General features: G+C 53.0%; 1 protein-coding gene across 1 annotated transcript in view; it reads left to right on the top strand.

The window, feature by feature from the left end:
* Positions 1-1,036: 1,036 nt before the first annotated feature.
* Positions 1,037-23,736, top strand: part of LOC133360110 (collagen alpha-3(VI) chain-like) — a 45,287-nt gene continuing 22,587 nt past the window's right edge. Inside the window, exons 1-11 of the mRNA XM_061578696.1 lie at positions 1,037-1,210; positions 12,327-12,366; positions 13,420-13,760; positions 14,235-14,529; positions 16,051-16,379; positions 17,959-18,226; positions 18,960-19,294; positions 20,679-20,907; positions 22,425-22,582; positions 22,980-23,147; positions 23,482-23,713. Of these exons, the coding sequence (XP_061434680.1) occupies positions 1,094-1,210; positions 12,327-12,366; positions 13,420-13,760; positions 14,235-14,529; positions 16,051-16,379; positions 17,959-18,226; positions 18,960-19,294; positions 20,679-20,907; positions 22,425-22,582; positions 22,980-23,147; positions 23,482-23,713 (2,512 nt within the window). The 5' untranslated portion in view covers positions 1,037-1,093. The remainder of the gene's footprint in view (positions 1,211-12,326; positions 12,367-13,419; positions 13,761-14,234; positions 14,530-16,050; positions 16,380-17,958; positions 18,227-18,959; positions 19,295-20,678; positions 20,908-22,424; positions 22,583-22,979; positions 23,148-23,481; positions 23,714-23,736) is intronic.

Raw genomic sequence — 23,736 nt, 5'->3', positions numbered from 1 at the left:
ACAAAGGATGGGGTACGGGGAAATGCACAGATTATATCCAAATGCAATGCATAACCAGTGCCGGATTAAGCTAGTGCGGGGCCTGTAGCAAATGTTATAAAGGGCCCTAAATGAAATAAAATAAACACGTAAATATTAAAAACATAAATTTTTAACCTGCATATTAATTTTAGTTTGTTTTTAATTTGCTATACAGCCATATAATACGACAAATCGCTAACCTTAAACACCCAATCGTCCATAAAACTTGAAGGCAGTGTAGTACTATAGTAACAGTGGAAGTGCAGAATCACCGAACCGGCATTGATAGCTTGAAAGCGTTAGCGCGGGGCCCTTGAAAGTGCGGGGCCCGTAGCTACTACATATGTATAGTAGTAGCTACATGTGCTACGAGGATAATCCGGCATTGTGCATAACAAAGCATGCGTGTCGTGGACAACACACCTGGAAATATGTAACTTTTCGCGCGTGCAACTTATCCTTTCGCAGTAGCAGCAGCAACAACAACAACAAAAAGTTTCAAGTACACATTTTTTCAAGTACCACATTCAAGTACATTTCTCCAACGTGATCAATTCTCGCCCCCTCTGCCTGTGACAATTGTAACGTGTCACCCATGACCCCCCCCCCCCCCCTCTGTTCAGCATCACTCTTCGCATGTGTCTTGAACTTCTTTCGCACCGCACGTAGCCAACCAACCGTGCTAATCGGGGGGGGGGGGTCCGTGACCCCCTGTGAAAGGGTTCCCTACCAAGATCCGCATCTCCCCCCCACCACCACCCCCCACTGAACAGAGCTCACCCTCCGTCTGCATCATCTTCTAACCCCGCCTGCAATTAATGCGACGACGCATGGCCGTCGCCTGGGTTGAATTCGATGACGATGGCAGTAATTGCCACGCAGCAAAGCCGCGTCGATGCGTCCATGCCCCAGGGGGGGGGGGGGAGAGCGCAACACCCCAACGCTGACCGCAGTGACCGAGGCGGCTATATAAGCGACGGCGTAGGCACAGGGCAGTCAGGTAGGGGCAGGGCAAGCGGAGGAGTCAGGATACGAAGTTGGAAAGGAACGCTTGGAGGTGCGAGCCAGAGCCATGTCTCTGCGTGGCGAGGTGCCCGTGGTACCGTCTCTGCTGTCCATGGTGGCGGTGTTCATGGCGGTTGCGGCGATGGTAGCGACGGCTGATATGTTCCGACCGGGAATCGTGCAGGTGAGCGAGCGGACGCACTTTTCTCACCACCGAAGTTGTGTGTCAATATCTATCTATCGAGCTATCTATCGATAATGATGAAAAATAAGTAGAGATTTTACCTTTTCTCACATTAAAGGAGGAGGTGCTAAGATGGTAGAACAAACGAATAGATGCATGTTCAAGAGCGTCGAGGCTGCAGTTAGCACACATATTTTGTGGCAAAATATGCACGCAAACATGCTCGATTATATGTGTAATATTGTAAATTACGGCGGGAGACCACTTGACGGGTAGCACACTTTATTAACACTTGTCTTTGCCACAATAACACGTGTGGTCACTACAGCTCACGCTACACGTTCCACCCGGCTACACACACACGGGCTCTCCAGCCCCGTAGCTTCCAGGGGAACCTACAGACCCACCCCAGCTTGGGTATGGGTCACGACCACTGGGTCCCGTGGCCCGGCCCTCACACAGACGTCCGGCTCCGGGTCCCAAGGTCCCGCCTCTGAGCCACACAGGGTCCCGGCCCTTACAAGGACAGCGGGACTAGGGGTCTCAGGGCCCTATCTCTTTCTCCTCCGTCTTCCGTTTTCACTGGTCACCAACTCCCCGAGCGCCCGCGCGCATCGCCTTTTATAGTCCTCCGCTCCCGGGGAGACGGAGCCTATGCGGACCTCGATGTGAGCACCCACCCTTGTTGACCAATCACCACGCGCTGCCACACAATCCCTTTTCCCAGCTTGTGTCAGCGCACACAACCAATCACCACGCGCTGCCACACGATCCATCACTGTCAGCGCGCGTCACCACTACACAGCCAATCACCACGCGCTGCCCCACGATCCCTACTGCCAGCGCGTATCACCCCTACATCACCCCCTCCCACATAGCTCGCAGCCGGCCTGGGTGTTAAAACAAAAAAAAACCCCACTCCCCAAGTGTGCCCCGTAACATAACCACAACGCAACACAACAACACAACACAACGTTAACCAGTAACCACAACGACCTATATACAAACCGACGAGCAACACAATAAAAGTTATTTTGAAAAAAACCGACGTGTCCAGTGTCTCCTCGACTCCCGATCCCCCTCCCGCTTGCTCCTTGAACGGAACAATAGAGCGGTCGAACGGACGGGGAACGCCGTGACGAGACGATCCGGCCGACTCGTCCCGCACCTCCACCTAATTTTTTGGGTCAGGAAAAGTTGCGCGACCTAGCGCAAGTCCACCTGGCCGGTCCGTCGTACGGGACCGGACGCTGTCGACCGTCCGGTGGCTCCGGCAGTCCAGGAAGGCACGGTTCGGGCCTGGAAGAACCGTCCGTGCCGTGGGGATCCGGTCGCCGGTCGTCGGCAGCCGTCAGTTCTGAGACACCTGGGAGCGGATCAGGCGAAAACATGTGAGGATCAGGCGGAGACATTTCCCTCTCCGGGTCGTCGGTCACATCACATGCTCGGTCCTCACGACATAAAGGAAGGCCATATGGTGGCGAGAACGGTTTCAGCCGGAGGGGTGAACGTACCAACGGCGCTTTCCCCACTTTATCTGAACACACTGGGGGCGTGCAACTTGCACGACCTCCACGGGTCCCTGCCATGGCCTCAATAATTTAGGCAACGTAGCCAAAGGTGCATGAGGGTAGTGCAGCCAGGCCCTATCGCCCGGTTTCCAATCGTGCACGGACACCGTCCGTGCACGCAAGCGCTCGTTAGCGATTTGGCGAAACCTCGAATTAAGTCGTGCGGCCTCCCGTGCCTCGGCCAGTTTTGCAATGTTAAATTTAATATGGTCGGCCAACTTGGAATTAGGCCGTGGCATGGAAAGTCCCAGCTGAGTCTCCATGGGCGGATCGGCCTCCCGACCGTACATCATATAAAATGTGGAAAATCCCGTTGCTGCATCGGGGGACTTTCTGTACGCGGCGAGGACCCCCGGAACCTGCAAGTCCCAGTCAACCTGTGCCTCGCACACCTGCTGGCACAACATGGAAGTTAAAGTTCTGTGGAGCCGCTCCACCATCCCGTCAGTCTGTGGGTGGTACGGGGAGGTACGCACCTTTTTTGTACCCAAAAGGTCGCACACCTCCTGCAGCGATTTGCTCTAAAAATTATTTCCCTGGTCGGTCAGCAAGCGTTCGGGAGCCCCCTTGTCCAAGACGTAGCCTTGGACAAAGGCGTCCGCTACGGCCGCCGCCGACTGGTTGGCGAGTGGCCACGCCATAGGCCATCGGGTAAAGTATTCCACACCAACCAACAGGTACTTGTTACCCCTAGGCGTGAAAGGAAAAGGCCCCAAAATATCCAGCGCAACGAGCTCGTTAGTGCGTGAGACCTGAATGGACTGCAGCGGTGGATTCGGCGCAATGGGCGGTGGTTTCCGTTTGGCGCAATCCACACACCCCTTCAGTATATTGACCACATCGCTCCCCATTCCCGGCCAATAATAGTCACGCTGGAGCAGAGCGAGCGTTTTGTTTACACCCAGATGCAAGAGGCGTTCGTGTGCGGCCAGAACAACTTTGCCCCGCATAGCGGAAGGCACGACGAGTGCGTGGCGCCGGGACATATTGTCCCATCTCATTAGCAGGCCCTGCTTGAGCAGCCAGGAGCCAGCTCGTTTTGACCTTCCTCGGGACCACCCGCCCTGCGACGCAACGCGAGCAGGGAGCTGTCAGCCATCTGGAGTCGGCCCCACTCAACGAGAGACAGTGAAAGTAGCGAGTCCCCGCCCGCAGGAGTAGCGGGAACGTCAACCGACGGCGCATTCGCGGCCGCGACCAACTCACCCTCGGGCACAGCACCTGGCGGTTTACAGCGCGCCGACCCCATCAAGCACGCACATTCGGGATGAGGCGACAACCGCGACAGGGCATCCGCGTTGGTATGGCGCAACCCCTTACGGTAAGTGGTCATAAATTGATAGTCTTGGAGGACCTCCAACCACCGTGATAATTGGCCCGAGAGTTGGGCGACCCTTAATGCGTACTGAAGCGCAGCGTGGTCCGTCCGGACCGTAAAATGACGGCCATAGAGATAAGGTCTAAATTGCTGTACAAAAAAACAATAGCCAGCAACTTGCGACGGGTCACGCAGTAGCGCTGTTCCGCTAGCGACAAAACCCTGCTACTATAGGCGACCACCCGTTCAACACCCCCAACGACCTGTGAGAGCACCCCCCCAATGCCTGTGTTACTAGTGTAGAGGTGTAATTATGTATGGGCACGGATGGCTAACAAACACAAGGGGCGTGGTTAGGGCCGTACACAGAGGAGGTGCTCACACCGACGTCCGCACCTGCATCCCCCACGGGCCCCTCCCGGGGGGCCGAGTACTATAAAAGGTGGTGAGCCGGAGGGCTCGAGGTCGAGTATTAGCTTAAACCAGCGAAGACTGCAGACCAGCTAGAATAGGCCCCGGAACTCCCCTGGCTCGCTGTCCTTGTCAGGACCGACCAGGGCAAGCCGGTGGCGTGGCCCTGAGAGCTCAGACTGACATTCTTATAAGAGCCGGTCTGGAGACTCAGGGTGCCGGGATCCCAGCTTGACCAGGGCTGGGATAGGTAGCCTCCCCTAGCTCCGTAGTGGAGGACTCGGGCGTAGGTTAGTGGGGTTAGATGTTGTGTCTCCCTGTTATACGAGTGAAGGGGACGATACCCCTTTAAGTACTGTGTGTACCCGTTACTGTGCACAAGTTGGTGTTAATAAATAAGTGTGCCTCCGACCCCGTCGTCAAGCCTCCTGAATACTTACTACACTAGCATCAGTATCCAGCATAAAGGGTCTCGTAAAGTCAGGGTAACATAAGGGCGGGGCACCCACCAAGGCGTCCCGGAGGGAGCAGAACGCCACCTCCTCCTCTGGCCCCCATCGAAACCTGACCCCTTATGCTGTCAGAGCGTGCAAGGGTTTGGCAATGGTGGCGAAATGCTCAACGAATCGGCGGTAGTAGGAAGCAAATCCAATTAAACTGCGGACCTCAGAGACCGACGTGGGCGTTGGCCATGAACTGACGCAGTTCGTCTTCGCGCGATCGGTGGAGATCCCCGAAGAATCGACAATGTGGCCCAAGTACCTTACGGATTTCCGAAGAAGGTGGCATTTAGCCGACTTAAACTTCAACTTAGCCGATCGCATCCGCAAGAACACCCCCCTTAATCGCTGGAGGTGTTCTTCGAAAGTTCTACTGAAAACAATGACATCGTCGAGGTAAATTAAGCAAGTATCCCATTGCAGACCCGACAAAACCAATTCCATGAGGCGTTGAAACGTCGCGGGAGCGGAATGGAGCCCCATGGGCAAGCAGTTAAACTGGAACAGGCCCCCTGGGGTCCGGAATGCGGTCTTAGGTTTAGATTCATCGTCGAGTGGCAGCTGCCAGAATCCCGACAGTAAGTCAAGTGTAGAAAAATACCGTGCCCCGGATAATGCGTCCAGGGACTCATCCATCCTAGGGAGCGGATATGCGTCAGCCACGGAGATTTTATTAAGGCGACGGAAATCTACACAAAAACGCAAGGACCCATCTTGCTTCTTAACCAGCACGATAGGTGCTCCCCACGGACTGGATGAGGACGAAATGATGTCGGCCGTCAGCATGTCATTGACGGCCGATTGAACGTGTTCCTTCTCGGCAGGACTCAGCCGAAAGGGATTCTGCCGGACTGGTGCCGCGTCACCCGTTTCAATGTGGTGGCGTAACAGGTCCGTTCACCCAATATCATATTTGTGCTTGCTGAACACATCGGAGAATTCGATCAGCAGAGCGCGCAGCGCACCCAATTGCACCCTGGACAAATCACTGGAGTCCGCACACAGCGAATCGACCCATTCAAGGTCCTCACCCGATTGAATTTTCTGCGCCAGGACGGGATCAACATGTGCAATAAGCCGCTCTTCCGCAGGGACCCGTGCCGCGTGAGCAAGCACGGTGCCCTGCGGAATAATGGCCGGCCGCGACCCAGCGTTTAAATCCATAACGAACGGGTCGCCGTCGGCCGAAACCAAGGTTTGAGCCACCGCCAAATCCAGACCCCCGACAGCTCTATTCGACGGACCCAAAAGCACGCCTTGTCCCACAGTCTCCCCACCCAACGGCTTCTGCAACCGGAGGGGTACCAACATCTGTGAACCCGGGGGCACGTGCACCGTATGGGTCGCTAGCGCTTGGATCGTTGCACAAGCCGTCCGTATTTCAGCAGGATTAGACAAAAAGGAAATACGGCGACCCGATGGCAGCTCAATACAACCTTGATCAACCAGAATTTTGATGGGCATCTTAGCCAAAAAGTCTGTACCCAACAGACAAGGAACCGCTAGGGAGGAGGAGACCAAAACAGGTCCCGCCAATTTAATATCCCCTATGCAAATGCTCGCCCGAATCTGACCGATAATGCCCAACGAGCCCCCATTTGCGGCATAACATGGCACGTCCACCGGGAGCAGAGGTCGACATTGGACGGGGAGAATGTTATAAATGAGATCGGAAATGATAGTCGCCGACGCACCCGTGTCCACCAACACCCTGACCTCGATACCGTCAATGAATCCCGTAACGACAGACGAGCCGGCCAATGCAGCCACTATTCTGTGGCCCAATTCAGACCATTTAATTTCCCCCGGGCCCCGTACGAACCCCCCTTTCCGAACCGAATCCCCGGCCCCCAATTGCACCTCCTCTGCCGCAAAGCGGCGGGCCATGTGTGTCGCGTATGTAGGCCGAGCATGTGAAGTGCCGCGACTTGCCGGGGGTAGTTGGGATGACTTGGGGCCTTGGTCGTCGTCCAGCCGAGGTCCCGTGGCACGCTGACGTGGAGCGCAGCACCCGGACGCCACGTGGCCCCGAAGGCCGCAGTTGTAGCACGTGACGAGGGACGTCGGAGGTCTCGGTTGCTCCAGCTTGCGGGTTGATCGCAGAGGCGAACGACCCCCCGACCTCCAATCCCCTGGTCGTGCTGCAGCGAACGCCTCCTCCTGTGGGCGAATGACTTGGGGCTCGGTGTCCACCGGGGCCGGAGCTGAGACCGCGGCAGAAGCACAGACGACCACTTGTTTCCGCTTCAGGACCTCGTGCGCCTGGATACACGTCGCAACACGCAACGAACATATGTCGACTTCGTCGGCTGTGTTGATGGGGACCCCCAGGTCCTGCGCCAACTTCAGCAGTTGTTCCAAAACCATAGCGTCCTGCCCCTCCTCGTCCATACGAGGGAACGCGGCCGTCCGCGAGGGCCAACAATGCCGTGCAGTAGGCGAGCGCGGTCTCCGTGTCCGCCTTCCGTCGTTCGTAAAATTGGTGGCGGCAGACCGAAGGTGGCCCGTACACCTTGGCCATGAGGCCCAGCGCAGCCTTGAGCGTGGAGCGGGCCGGTCTGGGTGCGGACCTGAAGGCCGCGAGCACGTCGTCGTCCAACATGGCAGGCAGTGCCCGCAGCGTCGTAGCGTCGGACCAGGCCGACATCTCTTGATGGGCGAAAAATCTTCGCTGGAAGGCGCCCCAGTCACCCCCTTCCACCTTGAAGGCTGTCAACGCGGGAAGACGCTGCTGGAAAATAATGTCGTCCTCCGCCTTATGACTCTCCCGCGCCGCACTGTCGACATGCAAAATGGCGGCCCCTATGGCAGGTGGCTGATGGCGGCCCGTAGCGCCCGCTGATGACGTGAGCGGCAGAGATTGGAGGACCCCCGCCACGTGTTGCTCGTGATTCCCGCCAACAGATGGCCGCTTGGCAGAAATGGCGGGAATTTCAAAGTCATTTTGGAGGGAATCTGTAACGCGATCCCATTCAATGTCCGTCGACGTTCTCGCTCCTCCAGCCGTGGTGATCTCCACTAGGATGGACGCCGCGGCGAGTAGCAGCTCTGCCAGGCGGGAGTGCGCGTCGCGGAGTTCGGCATCAGACCCCAGCCGCTCGTTGGGCGCCCATGAGGGGTTCTGTGGCGCCGGCATCTCCTCCTCTTCTCCCCCCGATGCCTGCTGGCCCGAGTCGTCGTGGTTTTCCTCCCGGTCACGCTCGTGAGTCCGATGAGTCTTCCTGGTATCCATGGCTGGAAGACTGTTTCACTTCTGACGACAGTTGTAATATTGTAAATTACGGCGGGAGACCACTTGACGGGTAGCACACTTTATTAACACTTGTCTTTGCCACAATAACATGTGTGGTCACTACAGCTCACGCTACACGTTCCACCCGGCTACACACACACGGGCTCTCCAGCCCCGTAGCTTCCAGGGGAACCTACAGACCCACCCCAGCTTGGGTATGGGTCACGACCACTGGGTCCCGTGGCCCGGCCCTCACACGGACGTCCGGCCCCGGGTCCCAAGGTTCCGCCTCTGAGCCACACAGGGTCCCGGTCCTTACAAGGACAGCGGGACCAGGGGTCTCAGGGCCCTATCTCTTCCTCCTCCATCTTCCGTCTTCACTGGTCACCAACTCCCCGAGTGCCCGCGCGCATCGCCTTTTATAGTCCTCCGCTCCCGGGGAGACGGAGCCTATGCGGACCTCGATGTGAGCACCCACCCTAGTTGACCAATCACCACGCGCTGCCACACGATCCCTTTTCCCAGCTTGTGTCAGCGCACACAACCAATCACCACGCGCTGCCACACGATCCATCACTGTCAGCGCACGTCACCACTACACAGCCAATCACCACGCGCTGCCCCACGATCCCTACTGCCAGCGCGTATCACCCCTACATATGCATTGTATTTGAAAGTGATTGGCCTACAACAGAGATATAAATCGGGCTATCCCTCTATTGTGAATTATGTATCGTAAAAGTATCGCTTGTCCATTAAGTACGTGCTTTAGAAAGAGTTTCTGCATTCTCTCGTGTGATTTTGAATGACATCTTGGAGCCAAGACGTTTTCCGTAAGAACGCTCCTCCAGTTCTGCGTTGGGCGTCGATGTGGAAATTGCCTTCAACGCACCGAACGAATGGCAAATGCAGTAACTTGATGACTTGCAATGGGTGTCTATTTGGCGTTTGAACACATTAACACCTCTCGTCTTACGTGCCAGAAAGGGTAAAACCTCTACTAATGTTTGCGTCGTTGTGATACTGGTCAAAACGTTCCACCACCACCATCATCATCACGATCCATAGGCAAGATAGTCCCGTAGGTGTCCACTGCACCTTTCGTAATTTTCTTACACTTTCCTCTCTCTGCCTTGCGCCACGATGCTCAAGTAGTGGGCCACATTTTTCTGGAACCGATTTCTGATTGCCGTCGTCGTCATCAAGCCATTCTCTGTGAGGTCTTAATCTATTTCCGGTTCCTTCCATTCTTCTGAACAACAACGCACTTTTAATTTCCCCGCTGTTGTCCATCCTACGTTTCTGTCCAAATAGTGCCAGTTTCCTTCTCATCACTGCCTGCATCATTATCACCATCGGGTTTGTTTTCTTCAAAAAAATTATTTTTACGTCCATCTCATAGATATATCTATATATAGCGTTTTTAATATAGAAACGAATGCAGTTGTGGCGTAGAGTTCGCCACGTGCACCACCAGGCGATCCTTATCCTTCGCTAGCCGCCACAGCTGAATGCAATCTAAGGCCGCGGTGCTGATAAGTGCCAGATTATCCTAGTAGTACAAGCAGCTACATATGTAGTAGCTACGCGCTAAATGCTTTCGAGCTTTAAATTCCGGTTCAGCGATTCTGCACTTGCTCTATTACTATAGTACTATACCGCCTTCAACTTTTAAGAACGACTGGGTGTTTAAGGTTAGCGATTCATCGTATTATCTGGCTTGTATAGCAAATGAAAAAATACAATTACTTTTTACTATGCAAGGTAAAAATGTATGTGTTTTAATATGTACGTCTTTGGGATTATTTGGTGATCCTTTTTGATTGTAATTATTGTAGGGTCTGCCTTGTGCTCACTCGCAACTTGGGGCTATGAGTGTGATGGGCCGAACATGATCTAGTCCGTATGAAGGCGCCGACTCGCTGACGATACTAGAACCAGTCATAACAGCAACCATACATGATAATTGGCAATATATGTAATATATGTACGGACTGAATATTGGAATGACCAAATTAAATCCACAGGCTGAGAATTGACAAATCTCACCGGCTGTCGTCAAACTCGATTTAAGACGACTAAAATAAAATAAAACATGAAACGCTTATTAATTGTTAATATATTCTCCACAATGACGATGGTGATTTGGAGTCACTTCTGAACACTATAAAACTAATCCTAATTTTACCAGGTAAGGCCCACTGAGCTATGTAGCTCTTTTTCAGAAGCGACCTGACCCTCATAAATGATAGCCTCAACGAAGTGGCTTATCAAGAGTATGTTTTTAAATTTAATTTATTTTCTTTTTTTCGTTACTTTACCGAAAGAACCAAAGAGTAATTCCTGCAGTCACAAAAGCTTCAAATCAAATCTTAACACCTGTTTTGTTGCCAAATAAAAGGGGAACCATAATCTCATATGGAAATGTATAGCAGCAGCCAACTGCTCTAAACGCATGTCGATTATAAATGTGGAGGGGAAACCCCGGAAGACCCGGAGAAAAATCCACGCGACCAAGGGGAAAGAGAGAGAGACATGCAAACTCCAAATATAAAGGTGTACGATTCTGAATTGAACCCATGACCTCCTGAATACCAGGAGAGGTAGTTAACATCTCTGTAGCGCTGCACTGATGCATTCTCCCCAGGCTGTCCGGTTGCATCTCGCATGGTGATACAAATGAACGTTCGGCTTCAAGGTCGACCAATCTTTGTTTTATAACTGCGCCTCTCCCAATAAATTGGCCTCAAAGCGCCGCAGAGGAAACATCATATCGGCAATAAAAGTGTACGAAAGAAATAGATTTAAACCAAACTATGATGAACATATGGCGATTAAATCTTGTAGGTGTAATAAAAGACTCCGTCAGGCACTGCTGGTCTCCGCTTGTCTTTTATTCAGGTTCTTCTCCGCACCCCGCTGGTCTCCTCCACGGACCAGCGTCGTCTCGCGCGCGCCCCGCACACACTCCCTCTCGCGTGCCACACACGCTCCTCCATTAGCTCCTCTACTCCCGCACTCCGCACACCGCTGGCCGACGGCGTGCTGAGGTCCTTAGGCCACGTGGCCGATGGCGCGGATCTATCTCTCACCACCCAACGTGGCTCAGACTCTTAACTTCCACCGACTGCCCCGATCTCTTCCGGGTTCCGACTTATATCCATTCCCCCCACGTGACCCTGACTCCTCCCCTTCCGGATCGTCAGATCCGGCCTTCCCATACTACCCCGCTGGCTCCGCCCCCATTCACCTCGCCTCCCATTGGAGCCGAGGTGAACGGTGGCCCCTCCCACACGCCCCGCAGACCAGGCTCCGCTCCCCAATACCCCGGGCCGTGTGATTGGACCAGAGCCCAGCAACAACCCCATTTACGCTCGCATTACATAGGAACATTTCAAAAAGATAGGTTTAAAAAAACAAGTGTATAATCTTACTATACATAGATCAACTTGAAATACAAGATATGAAATAAGAGTCATCGGGGGAATACCCACGGAACAAACGAGGGTGGGTGTCACCCCACGTGGGCTGGGACTTCTCTGGGTTCTGCGATTTCATCTCAAGGATCTTATCTCATCTCGATTCATATCGCAGACTCACCTCGCCCCACCGCCTTCCCTCCACGACCATGTTAGATTCCAATAATAATGATAATAGACTCCGGAATATATTAATCAATCAAAATGTTGTTGTTGGAAGCGTACCATGCTTCGGAAAAATAAAGAAAATGTATTTCTTTAAAATAAAATAAAGATAATTCCTTTCGAATCAGGGGAAGGACACCAAACTGAACACAAGAAGCAGTGCTAAAGAAAAGAGTTTTCAATTTAGCATAGTAGTGCAGTGTATAGTAGTGTATAGTGTAGTGTATCACATAGTTTGTGTAGTGTAGTGTATATTTCAGTATGTATGTTGAACTTCTTTCGCACCGCACGGAGCCAACCATGCTAATCGAAGGTGCGGGGGGAAGGACAACAAACCAAACACAAAAAGCAGCAGTTCTAAAGAAATGAAAATGATGACGATGGCTCTTGTGATTTGTACGTTTTGTTTAACCTCAAGCTATTTATTTTCTTGATTCCAGCAATACGACGACGAACACATCATCTCTCGACGCAGCCAGGGTAAGAATCCCTGCACGATTCATGATGGCCTTTAGCACACAAGTCAGGGTCAACATTGGGGGGGGGGGGGGGGGGGGGTCACCATTTGCCCACGCACTGACCGATCGACAGCGAATACGATAGGGATCACCGGGGGAGATGCAGGGCTGGATTTGGGTGTCATCGCTTCTGGGACACCACAGCGGAAAACCTGGAAATTGAACAAAACCAAACCTGGAGGTCCAGGACCGGTTCTGAAATTCACCACCGTTATTGGCCATGAAAGGGAATCAAACGCGGCTCGCCTGGTTCTTAGCACCGCGCGTATTACGGTAAATGTTCGACCTATAACGAACTGCATCATATTCGCTCACTCTCGAAGCGAGGGTGTGAGTCAGAGACGCGAGGAGGAACCACAGACGAGAAGCCGCCAGGCGGTAACCCAGTGCCAAGCATTACCGAAGCCCTCTGTGGTCCCATAATATATGAAGATGTTTTCAGCCAATTAATGGGTATTTATACACCATGCCAAGCCGCCTTTGTCTCCCCAGTGGCAATGTTTTTAAGCACCGCATCAGGTACTCATTTGAGGCTGAGTTGACCTAGGGGAGTCCCAGGACCGGTTCAGATAATCGCCGCTGGTGTTGGCCGTGAGCGGGAATCGAACTCGGGTGGCCAGGTTCGTAGCACAGCGCGCTGACCTCTACACTGCCGCTATGCTACCTGCACGTCTCAGTCTTTGTTCGGCCTGCGTCACGCATCTCACGTGTTGTCGTGGACTGTGCTTTACCCCAATGTTATATATCATTTTTTATAACGCGATTTTTCCACAATGTGGTGTTCTTCAGGAACACAACGACCGCATTATAGGAGAGCAGACTGTACAACCTATCGTGCAACTTTCAACCATTATTCTTTGCTACTTTTGACAGCACGTTCTACACTATCCCCCCCCCCCCCCCTTCGATAGAGCCAAGTGCGATTGTTTATTAAAGGGCCTTACACGTGTTTCGGGAAGAGATGCCGGGTTGGCCACCGCCCTGACCCTTGCTGCCCCCACTGTGGCACTCACAGTGTGCAGCGACAAGCAGACGGCCGACGTCTACCTGCTGGTGGACGGCTCCACCAGCGTGGGGGCCGGCAACTTTCAGCTGGTGCTCAAGTTCCTCGCCAAGCTGGTGGACAAGCTGGACATCGGCAAGGACAAGGTCCGCGTGGGCATGGTGCAGTACAGCGGCGACATGAGGAGCCCCAAGATCAAGACGGAGTTCGACCTGGGGCAGTACGCGGACAAGGGGAAGCTCAAGGACGCCATCGAGGGCACCAAATACATGCGCGGATTCACGTTCACCGGAGCGGCGCTGCAGCACACTCTGCAGCTCTTCAAGAGCCAGGGACGCCCCGGCGTCGGCAAGGTGAGAACGCAGAGGACGGGGGGTGAAGGGATTGCAAGACAAAGGCTCGCAAATCCACATTCACAAATGAACACAAGCGTAGACACGTGACGTCACAAAGCCACAATTCCACAGGTGCCATTCGTCGCTCTCTGGTGTGCTTTTAGCGCGTAAAGAACGTCGTTTGGAAAGAGGTCCGACGTTTATCTGCACGCGCTGGAAGCTTTCTCAAGATGATGATCAGACGATATGATGACGATGACAATAATTAAGACCGGTATGGGTTAATAATAACGATTCATTATGCCAATACTGCCGTATCTCCTTCCCAATGATTTATGTAATGATGATGCTGTGTTAGATGATGATGATGATAATGTTTTTGTCAATGGTCATATATGATGATGACGATGACAATAATTACGATCGGTATGAGATAATGACAATTGATTATGCCGATGCTGCCGTATCTCCCACCCCCCACCCCCGGCTCAGATCTTGGTGCTGGTGACAGACGGCGAGGCCAACGACAAGGTGAAGGACCCCTCAGACGAGGTGAAGTCGAGCGGCATCGTCCTCTTCTCCGTGGGCGTGGGCAAGGCGGACCGCAAAGAGCTGGCCATCATGGCGTCTCCACCTGTCGACAAGCACATGTTCCACGCCACCGACTTCACAGGCCTCGACTCCATCATCACGGCGCTCACCTCCACCGTCTGCACCGCCGCGCAGGAGGCCAAGGTGGCGGTGCCGGTGACTGCGGCGACCCAGGCCGTCGCCTTGCCGAGTAAAGGTGTGGGTGGTCTGTGCGGCGCCGTCTCGCATTGAAAACGCATTTTCTTAAGTCAGTTTATTCTAACTAGATTCGAACTTTCGTGACTGCAGGAATTACTCTTTGGTTCTTTCGGTAAAGTGACGTAGAAAGAAATTTTATAATAATAGAATACGACGTTTCGATTGCAACACAAGCAACCATCATCAGGTACAAATGAAAGAGAAAACAAATATAGTAAACTTGGAAATATAATGCAATACAACACAGAGAGTCGGCCAATACAACAGTCAACACTCCACCTGGTTGATGACGTTCTTCCAAAAAATTGCTAAATTTGAGAGAGAGACAGAACATAGACATGGAGTCCCACAGACAGACACACAAGCAGAGAGAGAGAGACTCACACAGAGACACACAGAGAGAGGCATACAGAAAATACCCAGGAAGGTCCTTTGTTTTTGTGGGAACTATGGTAAGACCTCACATATTAGTGGCATGCTCCAGGTTCATCAGACGAGCCTCCAACTCATTTTAAGAGTGAGCAGCGATTATTTGATCAACATACATAACTAGATTGACCAATACAGAACCACCCCCTCACCGCACCTAGGCATACATCATTATCCCATTATATCTGTACTACGCGGAAATTCATCCAATACAGCCATGGGTAGCCTCTCGAACGACATGGTCAGAGAAGATGTTAAATCGTGTATGGGTAAGAGGACATCGCAAGGTGAACAGGGAACGGCTGCAACTCCCAGCCAGGGGCCTGCCTACCATAATGAAGGTCCTTAACGATTGTGAGCAGAGAGGGTCAGCGACCCCAGAGAGCACTGGACTATTGATGGTATCGTAGGCCTTGACCAGGTCAATGAAGCAAGATGTAGGTAGGTCCTGTTAACATTCCCCTACGCCTATGCTGTAGCAGATAAACAGCGAATATGGCATCTGCGCAGGACCTCCATGGTCTGGAGCCACACCGGGGTTCCTCCACAATGTTGTGGCCTCTTCGAAGGTTACGTTTGCCCCCCCCCGCCTCCCCAACTCCCACCCCCCTCTAATCAATGGAACTTTGATTAGCGGGGGTGGAACTATGTTGCGTAAGTAAGAATAAGTGGTCGTACGGCTGCCTCGGCATAGCGTCGCACACAAGGCATTGGGATGCTGCTGAATGCTTCTAGATGCTACCTGCGCGTCTCAGTCTTTGTTCGGCCTATGTCACGCATCTCACTTGTTGTCGTGGACTGTGCTTTACCCCTATGTTATATATCATTTATTATAACGCGATTTTTCCACAATGTGGTGTTCTTCAGGAACACAATGACCGCATTATAGGAGAGCAGACTGTAAAACCTATCGTAAAACTTTCAACCATTAATCTTTGCTACTTTTGACAGCACGTTCTACACTATTACGCCCCCCCCCTTCGATAGAGCCACGTGCGATTTTTTATAAAGGGCCTCACATGTGTCTCAGGAAGAGATGCCGGGTTGGCCACCGCCCTGACCCTTGCTGCCCCCACTGTGGCACTCACAGTGTGCAGCGACAAGCAGACGGCCGACGTCTACCTGCTGGTGGACGGCTCCGGCAGCGTGGGGGCCGGCAACTTTCAGCTGGTGCTCAAGTTCCTCGCCAAGCTGGTGGACAAGCTGGACATCGGCAAGGACAAGGTCCGCGTGGGCATGGTGCAGTACAGCGGCCCCATGATCAAGACGGAGTTCGACCTGGGGCAGTACGCGGACAAGGGGAAGCTCAAGGACGCCATCCAGGGCACCAAATACATGCAAGGAGCCACGCTCACCGGAGCGGCGCTGCGGCACACTCTGCAGCTCTTCAAGAGGCAGGGACGCCCCGGCGTTGGCAAGGTGAGCCTCGCGATTGGAGTGTCACCGGAGGCAAGCAGGGAAAGATCTGATCATTATAATGGGACTCCCTCCCCCCCATACACAATTGGGAAGAAGCACTGGAATACGATTTACCACCTTTTTTGTCGCACCTCCGGTTAGCACGGTTGGCTACGTACGGTGCGATAAAAGCTCGACACACACACGCACACGAACGCATTTCTCAGTCAGGAAGAGGTCTGTGAGCGAAACCGTGCTCGTGTCCTGTGTGACCGGGACCAAAATTCTAGGTGCAAATAAATTCCCGCCACCCGAACGCCGATGCCAATTCCTGAACTACTTTGGGTCAAAGCCGGCAGAGACAGATGGAAACTCTAATTCTGAAGATGCTTGACTCGTGCATGGCGCTCTGGGATAAGCTGTATCCTTGTATTGCCTTGGGGCCGTCCATAAATGACGTCACGCACCTGGGGGGGGGGGGTGGGGGGGTCAGACATTTGTGACGATGTGTGACGGGGGGGGGGTTGAGAAATGTGACGTCACATCAAAATGCGCAACTTTAAATAAATATAGACAACACGTTCTGCTTAATTAAATAGACTTTAAAATAAATGTTTTCTCCTACAACATCAGAGTGCAGCGCCACATTAAATGCGCACTACAATGACAATAGTGTAAAGCGATTTGAAGCATATTTTATTTTTTTGGAGGGGCAGAGCTTTCTGACGTCATATTTGAGGGGGGGTGTGACTTTTTGTGACGTCGTGTCACGAAGCGGGGGGGGGGGGGGGGGGTTAAAAATCGTCCAAAATCGCGTAACGTCATTTTTGGACGGCCTCCTTGGGACATGCGGGGAGGTGGTGGTGATAATGATGATGGTGACGATGATGAGAATGGGTTGTCACGGACTGCATTGCTGATATAACAGTGCTTTGAGGCTGCTGGGGAGCGGTGTGGCGCTCATGGTTTAGCGAACTGCGTTATGAGCCTCGCTACCCAAGTTCGATTCCCACTCATGACCATGACCGGTGGTGAATATCTGAACCAGTCCAGGGCCGGCCCTCCCTCTTGTTGAACTCAGCCTCAAACGAGTCTTTGGTGCGATTGATTATGCCGATACAAGTTTATCTCCCCCCCCCCTCCCATAATGATTGATGTAATGAAGATGCACAGTGTTCGATGATGATGTTGGTGATCATATGATATGATGACGATTATGACAATAATTATGATCAGTATGGGATAATGATGACGATTGGTTATGTCTATACTGCCATATCTCCCTTGCCCCCCCCCCAATGATTGATGTAATGATGATGATGTGTTAGATGAGGATAATGTTGTCGATGATCATATATGATGATGTTGATGACAATAATTACGATCGGTATGGGATAATGATAACGATTGATTATGCCAATACTGTCGTATCTCCATCCCAATGATTGATGTAATGATGATGCTGTGTTAGATGATGATGATAATGTTGTTGTCAATGGTCATATATGATGATGACGATGACAATAATTACGATCGGTATGAGATAATGATGACGATTGATTATGCCGATGCTGCCGTATCTCCCCCCCCGCCCGCTCAGATATTGGTGCTGGTGACAGACGGCGAGGCCAACGACAAGGTGAAGGACCCCTCGGACGAGGTGAAGTCGAGCGGCATCGTCATCTTCTCCGTGGGCGTGGGCAAGGCGGACCGCAAAGAGCTGGCCCTCATGGCGTCTCCGCCCGTCGACAAGCACATGTTCCACGCCACCGACTTCGCAGGCCTCGACTCCATCATCACGGCGCTCACCTCCACCGTCTGCACTGTCGTGCAGGAGGCCCAGACCCCGACGCCGACGCCACCGCCCGGTGAGTGATCGCACTGTGCCCGCCGGCTCTCGGCATCGTCGTCGTCATCAACCACCTTCCCTTTCCCCTAAGCCATAACGGGTTTTTAAAAAAATATTTGCTGGTTTATTCCAGGATGTTTTCTGTTACACGTCTGTGTTCATATTTTGTTTGTTGCGGTCGCACCCGACTTAAGAGCCGCATGGCTCATAGGGCTATACCTAACAAATGAACTTGAACATTTACAATCTGAGTACGACGTCTCGCCAGTAATTACAACTAGCGGAACGTCGTACTTGGCTTTGCTTTCCAACACACAACCGGTGTGTGCTGTACTAGTGACGAATTGGCCACGTTCTGTTTACGTGACAACCAGAGCCGGCCCAGCCACTAAGCGACCCTTGCAATTGCAAAGGGCCCCGTGTCCAGCAGAGGGCCCCCTAGAATCACTGCGAGCAAGTGGGTGAAAAAAATCATACATCAAAGGGGCCTCCAACCAAATTTTGCTTAGGGCCCCTAAAGGTCTAGGGCCGGTTCTGGTGACAACCCTTACTAGTTGGCTGTGTCGGGTGGTGGCGGGTTGAAACGACACATTTATATACTTACGCAATCTAACCCAAAAAAACTCTATTATGGATGATATTGGTCGCGAAAGTCTACGGTGTTCATCTGTAACACCCTCCTTCTCCCTCGTCGCTTGCCGCTTTGTAAAAAAAAAAGTCTTCATCACTGCCGTCGCTATCTCCACCGCCAGGTCCGTTCGCCAAGCTGGACGTGATCTTCGCCATCGACGGCTCGGCCGGCGTCGCGGCCGCCGACTTCACGCTCATCAAGGGCTTCGTCGCGCAGATCGTGCAGGGCCTCAGCGTCGGGGCGGCACAGGTTCGCGTGGGGCTGGTGCAGCTGAGCGGCAAGCAGAGCTCCGAGTTCAAGCTGGGGCAGTTCTCCAGCCAGCAGGAGGTGGTCGCCGCCGTGGGGAAGGTGTCCGCGCACGGTGGCAGCAGGGCCATCGGCGCCACCGTGCAGTTCGTGCTCGCGACCGCGTTCTCGCAGGCAGAGGGCGGCAGGGCCGGAGATGGAGTCCCGCAGGTGAAAACGTGGGGGAGTGGTGGGGAGGGGTGGGAGTCCGTTATTGTCCGGGGGGTCCGTGATTGACAGGGGAGGGGGGGGGGACTGTGATTGACAGGGGAGGGGGTCCGTGATTGACAGGGGAGGGGGGTCCGTGATTGACAAGAGGGAGGGTCCGTGATTGACAGAGGGGGGAATGTGATTGACAGGGGGGGGGGGCGTGATTGACAGGGGGGGGTTCTGTGGTTGGCGGTGACGATGGCGGTTTTCGTTCGCGCTGCAAGGATGATGACGGTAAGTGCCGGTGGACACGACGATTGTGGTGAATGGTCTGTGACTAAATCTTGACTTAAAGTTTTCATGACTGCAGGAATTTACATATTCTATGGGTCTTTCGAGAAAGCCACGTAGATAGAAAATGTCAAGAAATATCACGACGTTTCGATCAACAACAACAACAACTCTCCAAGTCTGACTCTGGTGAGGCCGCAATTCAGAGTCAGGCTGACAGAATGTCCATAATTTAGGTTACATGATTAAATAAGACATCAAACACATTTCGACTGGAACGCTGTCCTCGGGCTAATTCAGCAGCGTGTGGTCGAATGCAGCATCAATCCACATGCATCAGTAGATGATCATCGATTGTTTTTTTAATCTAGATTGAAAACACATTTCTTAAGAACTGCTTTGTTGTTGTTGTCCTTCCTCCGCACCTCGGATTGGCGCGGTTGGCTACGTGTGGTGGTGCGAAATAAGTTCAATATACGCACACACATACACTAAATTCAACATACGCACATACATACACTAAGTTCAACATACACATACATACACTAAGTTCAACATACACACACATACACTAAGTTGAACATACGCACATGCATACACTAAGTTCAACATACACACACATACACTAAGTTCAACATACACACACATACACTAAGTTCAACATACGCACATACATACACTAAATTCAACATACGCACATACATACACTAAGTTCAACATACACACACTTACACTAAGTTCAACATACACACACATACACTAAGTTCAACATACACACACATACACTAAGTTCAACATACACACACATACAATAAGTTCAACATACGCACATCGTCAAGTCTTGACATCGTCAAGTCAAGTAAGGAGACTATCGTGGCCAATAAAAAAACGTCGAAACCACGACACCCGGGGCACCCACCTCAACCTGCAGTGACCAGCGTGCCTGCAGTGTATTGACAGACTGCTGACATGGCAGCGACACCACATTGTGTCAAATGTCGTGCTGCTCCTGCTGGCGATAATGTTGCTGCTGCTGCTCCAGATGCCGTTGCTGCCCCCTGGTGCTGCCGCTGTCCGCTGACCATTCCCACCGCCGCTCCCACTCCGCCTGCAGGTGCTGGTCATCATCACGGGCGGCGCATCGTCTGACGCCGTCGCCCAGTACCGTGGGCTGATGCGAGCCCAAGGGGTGCGCTCCTTCGTCGTCGGCATCGGCGCCTTCCAACTGCTCGACCTGCAGCGCCTGCCCAGCGACCCCATCGGCATGCACCTCTACGCCGTGGGCGGCTACGGGCAGCTGTTGGGCATCGCCGGCCAGGTCACATCCGTCATCGTCAGACCAGGTGAGGGACGTATTTTTGTTCGTGACTATGTTGTTGTTATTTTAATTGGTAGGTGTCAACTGAGCAACGTAGCTCCTTTTCGGAAGCGACCTGGCCCATCGCGGATGATGGATGGCCAGAGGGAGTGGGTTATCATCATCGTGCCGGACATTTATATCATCATCATGTGGACATTTAGAACAGACAAATACTCTAAATGCACGTGGATTCTAAATGTGGGGTGGGGGGGGGAACCGGAGGGCCCGGAAAACAATCCATACGGCCATGGGAAGAACACGCAAACTCCAAATATACAGCAGGCGTCAGCATGGAGATTGAACCCACGACTTGCTGTAGACCAGGTGAGGTAGTTAACAACTCGCCAACGTGGGAACGAAGCCTTGGGGCCGCGGAGGAAGATACGGGCGTGCCACGATATACGGGACAGATACGTTCGTGAAAATTTGCCTGCAAAGTGAATAGATTCCGTACGTTGAAGCCTGTTTTCCCATCAGAGTTGTATACAACGACACTTGAAAATGCATGCAAACCTTTTTGAAGCACATGTTTAATGGGAAATCGAAAGTCTTACGATAAATAATTCATAGTGCAGTAATGCCCAGATAAACGTCGCTCGCTATTAACGTCGTTTCGCAAATCCACCACTGCGTGGTTTGCCCGCATTGAAACGGCTGTACGCCATACGGACCTGAAAACCTAATTTCTCCGCACAATACGAGGTGAACCGTGATGGGTTGACACGGTACTCTTTCACGAGACACCGCTGTGACATTCACCGAAGAAACGTTCAAACAAAGGGTGAACCCCTGCACAGTGCAGTACGCTATGTTCAACTTCCTTCGCTGCCCTACGCAACCGACCGTGCTAATCGGAGGTACACGGGCGTGATAGGCACGAGGGGACTCAACCAAAACGAGGCCGAGCTTCGGCCGCAATTACTCGGGAAACCCCAGCACGGCGTGGAACATTTTCCCACGCGCAAAACCCACCGGGAGAGGCACGAAATGCACGTTCGGAAAAACGATAGGCCGTTCCAATCGTTCTATTTATTTCCCCCCCCACTCCCCGAAAGCATTTGTATTTTTTCTCATTTAAGAGATTCAAAATGCCGTTAATTCGAATTTAACGTAACATAAATTTCGTTCCCGAATTTACAAGTTGTGTTCGAAAGGGACATTCTGCGTATTGAGTGGACGTGTAACGAGGGAAGAACGTCGATCTTATCCACTAGCGCAGCCTCCTGCTATTTCCTTCCTTTAGAACTGCTTTCTGTGTTCAATTTGTCGTCCTTCACGCACACCTCCGATTGTCGCGGTTTAGCTACGTGCACTGCGAAAAGAAGTTCAACATTAATTCGAGATTTGAAGTTTTCGTGGACTGCAAGGTTTTTCGGTCAGTTCAACATTCCCAGCTGCGCTCCTGTGTCTCTCCAAGTCACTCATCGCCATTCTTCACTCCCCCATGTCCTCCCGTTGTCTTCTGTCTCTCCCTCGTCTTCTTCCCACCCTCCCCCACAGCGATTTCCCTGGACTTGGTGTTCATGGTGGACGGCTCTCTGGGCACTGCGTGGGGGGCCGTCAGGGCCTTCGTGTCCCACCTGCTCCTCTACGTGCAGGGCGGTGGAGGTGTCCTGCGCGTCGCGTTTGTCCAGTTCGCTGGCGATGTCACCGTTGAGGTACGCGCGCGTGTGTGTGCGTGTGTGTTGAACTTCTTTCGCACCACCATACGTAGCCAACCGTGATAATCGGATGGTGCGGGGGAAGGACAACAGACACAACACCAAAATTCGATCTGAAGAGATGTGTTTTTAATCTAGATGATTTAAAAGCTCATGGCTCCAGTAGCAATGCATCAAGGGGCAAGTGCTGTTAGCGAGCACCTATAAAGGCTGGCACGGCACACGAGGGGGTGGGTGGCCATTACCACGCCTGGCCGCCTTTATCTCCCCCAGTGGCGATGTTCACACACCACACCGGGGTACTCATTTGAGCCCGAGTCCACCTAGGGGAGGTCCAGCACCGGTGCAAACTTGTGTCGCCCCCCCCCCCCCGCTCCCCGCGCGTCCCGTGCAGCTCTACCTGGACCAGGGCACGGACGTGGCTGCGGTGCTCGCCAAGCTGCAGTCTGTGCAGCAGCTGTCAGGCGCCGGCGGACGCAACCTGGGCAAGGCGGTGAGCTTCGTGGGCGGCACGGTGCTGTCGGCGGCCAAGGGCGGGCGCGGCGACGCCGGCGTCAACCAGGTGAGCGTGACCGGTCACACCATACCGACAGCCGGTGGGGATAGTCAGGACGTTATCGATACAGGGGGTGCGGCCGATCGGTCAGGTGCCCGCCCCCCGCCCCCCCCCAATATTTGATTCAACCACAAGTCAGGACACGTCCAGTAGGGGCACGGGGTCAGGAAGTGGCAACAACATAGAAATCATAAAGGGTCACCTTCGACGTCCTTAACGTTCGCGTGTGAACACCGGTTAATTACCCACGGCCCATCGGCTCACGCGCACGGAGCCCCTCACAATTCTTACCGGAGCGCCTCTCTCTCACCTCGACGACCGCAACGACCTCCGTGCGCAGGTGGTGGTGCTGTTCATGGCGGGCCCCTCCACGGACGAGCCGTCCCAGGCGCTGTACGCGCTCAAGGCGTCCGGCGTGCGGGTCCTGGCGCTGGACCTGGGCGGGCTGGCACTGGCTCAGCTGGGCGGCCTCGTTAGCACGCCCTTCAATCTGCACTACTACAAGCTGTCGGGCGGTGCGCAGGTGCTGCCACTCGCATTGGGCAGGATCCTCCACACCTCGCTCTATACAGGTGAGAACTACAGTTGATCATCG

The sequence above is a fragment of the Lethenteron reissneri genome, chromosome 67 (genome assembly GCF_015708825.2).
Source record: "Lethenteron reissneri isolate LAM-NWPU_2019-01 chromosome 67, ASM1570882v1, whole genome shotgun sequence".
NCBI lineage: Eukaryota > Metazoa > Chordata > Hyperoartia > Petromyzontiformes > Petromyzontidae > Lethenteron > Lethenteron reissneri.
The sequence above is the reverse complement of the archived record's forward strand: the minus strand, read 5'-3'. Positions and strand labels throughout refer to the sequence as shown.